Source organism: Brienomyrus brachyistius, unplaced genomic scaffold (assembly GCF_023856365.1).
Source record: "Brienomyrus brachyistius isolate T26 unplaced genomic scaffold, BBRACH_0.4 scaffold62, whole genome shotgun sequence".
NCBI lineage: Eukaryota > Metazoa > Chordata > Actinopteri > Osteoglossiformes > Mormyridae > Brienomyrus > Brienomyrus brachyistius.
Window position 1 is genome coordinate 1,489,977 of NW_026042337.1, and position 7,367 is coordinate 1,497,343.

Consider the following 7,367-nt stretch of genomic DNA (forward strand, 5'->3'; position numbering starts at 1 on the left):
TTTCTTTGTAAGATTGTCTAGATGGTGGATTTCGACATGCTGCACGTCTCCGACGAGATCAGTCACACGAACGCCATTCATATTTGTGCATGTTTCCTTTTCGATTGTGATTACTTTCTTTACCTCCTTCCTTTGCTTCTTTTCCAGGTTTTTGGGGCCATTTTGATTGCAATTACCGAAATTAATCATATAAAGCACTACACTGATCGAAATGACGTCCACAAACAGGCTTATCTGGGCTCAGACTGACGCTTTGTTTATAACCGCACAAGCGGATACACATTTTGGCCTCGAGCGGCATTCGGGTCGTCACTCAAGACTTTGATCGAAACTAAAATTTTGGTTGGAACCCAAGTTGTTTGTATGTCATGCTGGTTGTAACTCATAGGGCCACTGTAGCCCTCGTTGTTTGGATTTAGACTTGGTACCCCCCACAGTTAGGCTGTTTGGTATCTCAGAATTGTCCACAGCGTGTGTGTGTGCGTGTGCGCGCGTGTGCGTGTGTGTGTGTGTGTGTGTGCCCAGTGACAGACTGGCATCCTGTACACCAGGGATCACCAACCTTTTTGAAACTGAGAGCTACATCATGGGTACTGAGCCATATATGATGTTTGGTTTGGCTACCAGTTTGAAACACTCTTCTTAAATACCAAATTTACTCAGTATAATAAACATGTTTTAAATGTATGTATATATATATATATATGTCATTTTCAAACCTATATAAATGCAAAAGTGATTAAAGAAGAATAGCAACAGGATAAAATTAAATTTTAGGCGCTGCTCACTGGTGAGTTGTGCTATTTTTATAACAGGTCCGCAAGCGACTCATGTGGTCCTTGGGGGCATCCTGGTGACCGCGGGCCCCATGTCGGTGACAGGCCACATGCCCTCCGACCCTGACATCTAAATGTGATCTAAATGACCAAGACCATCAGACTTCAGCTGATCCAGGGGAAACGACCGAACGTCAGTAATCTATTTTGTTGTACAGCGACCTTGAGTGTCTTGAAAGGCGCTTATAAATAAAATGTATTATTTATTATTATTATTATTATTATTATTATTAATGTTTGAGCTGGCTTTTTCATGCAAGTAATAAACAATACAACTACTGATAATAACGTATCACCACCATGAATGTGTTTGATCACGGCTTAGCTCAGAATACTGACAGGCAAAAAAAAGTTTTTCGGTTTTTTTATCCGAAACTATCCATCCATCCATCCATTTTCCAAACCGCTTATCCTATTGGGTCGCGGGGGGTCCGGAGCCTATCCCGGAAGCAATGGGCACGAGGCTGGGAACAACCCAGGATGGGGGGCCAGCCCATCGCAGGGCACACTCACACACCATTCACTCACACATACACACCTATGGGCAATTTTGCAACTCCAATTAGCCTCAGCATGTTTTTGGACTGTGGGGGGAAACCGGAGTACCCGGAGGAAACCCCACGACGACACGGGGAGAACATGCAAACTCCTATCCGAAACTAGAGAATTCAAATCATAAATATTCTTAAGTGAAATTTTATGTCGTTTAGATATTTCCGCATAATTTACTCAACAAATTAGGAAAACATCTAGACAAATTTATTGTGGCTAAAATTTTAAATCTCTAAAAGGGCAGGTTTTTAAAAGCATAGATTGTGTCAAAAACTTTCCAGTTGGATATTGGGAAAACTTGATGTGGTTTATATTACGATTTTAATCGCTTTAAACGGAAGTCGTCCCCACCCTTCCAGAATATTTAATGGTAATTTCCTACGGAAGGGATCCGTGTTTTGTATAGTACGGTGGTGCGATAAAAGGTCAAATGCACATTGACTATGGTTATCTGCCATGTATGCAGGCATCTCTCCTTTGCTGACTCCCTCCTTCCTCACACTCCACCTCTCTGCATCTCCCTTTCTCTCGGCGGACCGCCCATCCGACAGGCCGGACGCAGTGTGTTTGGGGGCCTGATCATTTTATTTATACTAAAAATCGAAGCAAAGTAAGTATCTCCAACGCTACTTCGACCGCTTTACTGTATTCTGCATGTTTTTTATGCGTCAATGAAACCAGCGGACCTCCGCTGTGTTCAGCGCGAGGCGGCGCGGCGCGAGGCGGCGCGCTCCTCTCCCGGCCGCGGGGACGCGCCTCAAGCCGGCGATCCGCTCTGCGCTCCCGGTGTGAAAATGCTTTCAGGACCCGGTGAGCTACGGACGGCTCCATCATGGCCGCCGTTCCTCTTTCTCGGTGCTCGCTTCTGGATTGCAGTGCGCGGATTTCGATGATCGTTCCCAAATCGCGCATGGGTCCTTCCTGTCGAACTTATCCCTCTATGGTCTCTACTAATGTCACCAGCTTGTGACAACAAACGGGTTATCTGCGTTTTCTGCCAGTAACTAAAAGGGAAAAGCTTGAGGGGAGCGATGCTGAGTGACTTTCCCAGGCATAACGCTATAACTGTCAGCCTGCCTGCTTCCCCGATATAATTTTTCTCCCTGTGACAGGAAATACAGTTTTGACCAAGATTAATATATTTTGCCGAATTGTATGATACAGTTGATGGACTTTCTTACAGATATACGTACAGTACTTGTTACTGTGGCGTCTAAGTGATCCATGACATATTCATTATCTGTAGTTATCTGTACTCACTCACTCACTCGCTCACTCCTGTCTTTCAACACTAGGGGGCAGTGGAGGTGCACCGTTCCCGAAGGCACTGCTACACTGGGTCTTTCCTTATCTATAGTTGTTGGTTTAAAAAAATCTGTTAAAAATGCACTGTTAATTTAAGAGTTACATTTGCTCTTGGGATATAACCACTAAGAAAGGAATATTTTTGCCTTTCACAGTTTGAAATAGGTTAGTGTTTGTATGCAGTGACGTTTTTCCAGTTTTTTGTACCTAAAGAAGCATTTTTTTTTTTTTTCAGGAGGGATGTTGAAAACCGTCATGGATGAAGAGTAGGAGTATCAGGTTCACTGGGGGACCAGTTTTACTCCAGAAGAACCAGTGATACATGTAGGTACATCTGCCCTGTGCCATGAGTGAGGACAGTTCCCCTCTCGCTGGTGTGGGGCCTGACGGTTCGTTCCCAGAGCCAGAGGGGGCTGGGACAGGAGATGGAGGGGTGGAAGACCCAGGTGGCGCCCACAGGTGCCCTGAGTGTGGGAGATGCTTTTTGGGTCCAGCCGAGCTGGAGCAGCACGTGGCATCCCACGGGGGAGTGGAGGAAGTGCGGCGCCGTCAGTCACGTGACCGCCGGCCCGCCCTCTCCTCCAGCCGGCCTGCCCTCTCCTCAAGCCTGCCTAGGCGTGCCAATGCGGGCAGACGTCCTCACAGCTGCCTGCTCTGCACCAAGACCTTCATCTCCTCATCACACCTGGCGCTGCACCTCCGCTCGCACAGCGGCGAGCGCAAGTATAAGTGCAGCGTGTGTGGAAAGCTCTTCCTGCAGTCGTCGCATCTGGTACGCCACAAGGCCATCCACACTGGCGAGCGGCCCTTCAAATGCCCCGAGTGCGGCAAGGGCTTCGGACGCGCCTCGCACCTCAAGACACACCGCCGGCTGCACACCGGCGAGAAGCCCTTCAAGTGCACGCAGTGCGACAAGGCCTTCACGCAGAAGGCCGGCCTCATCGTGCACCACCGGCTGCACACTGGCGAGCGGCCCTTCTCTTGCAGCGCCTGCGGCCAGGCCTTCCGCTGCGCTGCACACCTGCTGTCCCATCAGGCACTGGAGGCGGGAGAGCACCGATTCGCCTGCGACTACTGTGACCGCGCCTTCCGCTCAGCGGTGGCGCTCAGGCGGCACGAGGCATCCAGCCACAGCACACTGCAGGCCTTCCGCTGCAGCGTGTGCCGCTGCTCCTTCGCCCGTTCTGCCTGCCTGCAGCCGCACGTGCAGGACGACGGCGCCTGCCGGCCGTACCACTGCATGGTGTGCAACAGGATCTATGCCAAGATGGCCACCTTCGAGAAGCACTGTCGGCAGCATCAGCGGCACAGTGGGGGCGTGGCTGCTTCCAGTGCCGAGGATGAGGAGGGGCAGGAAGAGGAGGGGGACCTCAAGACGTCTCAGTCGGCCCAGCCGGCTGGCCTTCAGTCCCCGCGGCCCCCCCAGAGCGAGGTCACCACGCGATCCAGGGCTCGGGCCAAAGCGAAGGGCAAGACGGCCGACCCTGAGTGAACACCACCACAGCACTGGGACAGAGCACTGCGGTAGAGCTGCTTGGGAAGACAGCCAGCCTCGGGTCACACGCCATTGTCATACTGATTATAATCTGAAACATTCCAACTTCTTCCCATTGTCGGTGCAATAAAACACTTAGGGTGGGCGATTCCGTTCACTGCACTAAATATTAAATACGTTCCTTACTTAGGTGATGCTAGAGCAGCATGTTCTGCTAAAACCAGCTAGCTGTCCGCTATCTCCTGACAACTAACTAGCTGTTCATTTCGTTGTTGAAATAACTAAGTGGGACCCTATAAACGACAGACCTGCCCCATCTGAATATTACCTGGCTTTTCTGATGAAAGGTTGCAGGTTTGAGGGGCGGCATGGTGCTGCAGTGGTCAGCACTGTTGCCTCACACCTCTGGGACCCGGGTTCGAGTCTCCGCCTGGGTCACATGTGTGCGGAGTTTGCATGTTCTCCCCATGTCGTCGTGGGGTTTCCTCCGGGTACTCTGGTTTCCCCCCACAGTCCAAAAACATGCTGAGGCTAATTGGAGTTACTAAATTGCCCATAGGAGTGCATGTGTGAGTGAATGGTGTGTGAGTGTGCCCTGTGATGGGCTGGCCCCCCATCCTGGGTTGTTTCCTGCCCATTGCTTCCGGGATAGGCTCCGGACCCCCCGCGACCCCCTGCGACAGGATAAGCGGTTTGGAAAATGGATGGATGGGTTGCAGGTTTGCACTTTTCCTCGTGTGAGACGAGCACTTTTTTGCACACTTCTTATGGCGTTGCGTCTGTGTAGCGTAGCACCTCCAGCACTGGCAATTCTGCGTCAATTCCATGGAGCTGGAATCGCTAAAGTGAGACGGCCCAGTGCGGATCCAGTTAGATCCGAGTGGTATGAAAAGCGAAGGTGTGTTCAGTATCTCCTGGATGGCTGTGCTACTGGGGCACTTTAAGTTTGGGTCACCTACCCATCATATACCATATCAGGATGAGCAGTATCAGTGTGGGCTGATCCATGGAGGGGTGGTGTGGGTGTGGATCTCGATCAGCCAATAACAGGGAGCCACAGCTTCATCATTGGCTGATTGAGAGGTCACCCCAATAAACTCCATGGATTCGGTTCCCCACCCCTGGCTCACACCGTATGCTAGGAAAGGTGTGCTTACCTTCATGTGTTTCATGCTGAAATGTGCTCTATAATGATTATTTCTCGATGCTTTTTCAGGCAATTTTGCCAGTTAAACCATTTTTAAGAGGAACACATTTCCGATTGCTGTCGGAAAACTAGTCATTTGTTCCCATTATCCAGAACATTGAGTGTTTGCACCTTTTGTCTGTAATAAGCACCTTGACTTAGTAAAGAATGTTCTAGCTTGGGTCATGTTAAGAAAATAAGCTTTTCGTGTAGGATTACACCTTAATTAAATGTCTGTTTGTGCAGTACGCATTGCCAGCTCCTTCACTGGTAAGCCCTGCCACAAAAGCTTAATGAAGAGAGATTTAAGCGAGGCACCATTTCATGGACGATCTGTGGAGAGCAAAGGTTATAGGTATAAAATGGCAGTCTAATTTATATTTAAGGCTAATTTTTACGACATTTATACGTATGAAGTAATATATTCTGTAGCATTTCGAAGTTCATTGGTGTTCTATTGTCAACTAGTCAGACGAGTTACCAAGCAGTTCTGCAAATTTGAATTAGTGTAAATCTTCTGTGAGACCCATTTCTATCATTGTAATGTTTGGTAATAATGCACCTTTTTTCCTAAATAATTTCCTCCCCTTTGTTTTTACTGCACTCATTTAGTTTCTTATTGTAAATCACATGTTTCCGTACTTTACTGCCATTTTGCACATTAAAGTAATATTAACTGCTTTAATATAAATTATACTTTAAGAAAAAGGCGTGCAATGCTTGTTTGATAGTAGGAATATGGTAACATTGTAGGAATAAAGCTGTAATCTGTTCATTTAAGTGGATGCACTTATTATATCTGTGCGCCAGGTGGCACCAGTAGTAGGTGAAATGTGTGTTTTGGGCCTTTTTTCATCATCCTGAAGCTTTTATAGGGATCCTGTGTTTCTTCGTAGACTAACGATTGAGCGATGATTTGTCTTGAAGTTTGATTAAATGTAAAGTGTTTCCTGCTGTTTTATGTTAGGTCCAGTAACTGATAGTAAGCAAAAGTAATTCTGTCATGAGAGACTTTCGGTAACACTTTGCGTGTATGATATGTCTATAAGAATCTATGAACACATTCATAAAACATTATAATACATTCATGAAGCATTATAAACATGATCTCAAATATTTTAATAAGGAATAACACATTATAGCCATGTTTATTATGCATTATGAATGCTTTATGAAGCTCTCATCTATAATGTACTATAGATACCTTCGTAATGCAGTACAAAGCATTCTTAATGCTTATACCGACCATGATAATCCATTATGAATGTATTATGACTGTTAATAGAAAATGCTGTAATGCTTCATTAACCCTTATACCAACCATTATAACACACCATGAAGGTATCTATAATGCATTATAGATGAGTGCATTAATTAAATTACCATACTTTCTTACATGCAGCCCTCCTACCGGACTAGATGTACCATGCCTTCTCATTCTCCTCTGTCCGTAGTACATTACACAAAAATTCTCTGTTCAGTAATGCAGGTAGATACTGATTAAACTGTGTGGTATGTAAAGAATTGATTTGTTTTCTTTACTTGTAAATTTAGTTTATTGATTTTTTTATAAACTGAATAATACCGTGCAGATTTACTCATGTGGTTACAAAATGGCAAATTCTAAATTGAGTTTCTTCAGTTTTAGAGCTTATTTCTCTAAAATAAATGGTTTACTTGAATATTACGCTTTAATAAATTTTATTCAGTTAATCCTGATAGGATTGGTTTTCTTTTTCATTTAAGATAAACATTTTAGACAATTTGGTTTAAAGAGAGATTCAGTTTAAATTCTGCATTAACTAATCATAATAAACGACTAATTGAAATGAGCTGCACCGTGATTAGATCCCAGCCAAGGGCTTCATCCCTGTAAATGTTAAGGCACGACAGAGGCATTGTGGCAAGAATCAAACTTCTATTGCCAGTGTCCATTTATAGCAGCTGATGGAAGCCAAAGACTTATGTTCCAGATAAGGCCTGCACATGCTTT

The 7,367-nt window shown here is 45.9% G+C and overlaps 1 protein-coding gene across 1 annotated transcript; it reads left to right on the forward strand.

Moving 5' to 3' along the window:
• Window positions 1-1,763: 1,763 nt before the first annotated feature.
• Window positions 1,764-7,056, forward strand: LOC125725154 (gastrula zinc finger protein XlCGF17.1). The gene is made up of 2 exons (XM_049001781.1): window positions 1,764-1,998; window positions 2,929-7,056. Exon 2 carries the CDS (start codon window positions 3,040-3,042, stop codon window positions 4,183-4,185), a length of 1,146 nt encoding a protein of 381 aa, XP_048857738.1. The 5' UTR covers window positions 1,764-1,998; window positions 2,929-3,039; the 3' UTR covers window positions 4,186-7,056.
• The last annotated feature ends 311 nt before the right edge of the window (window positions 7,057-7,367 follow it).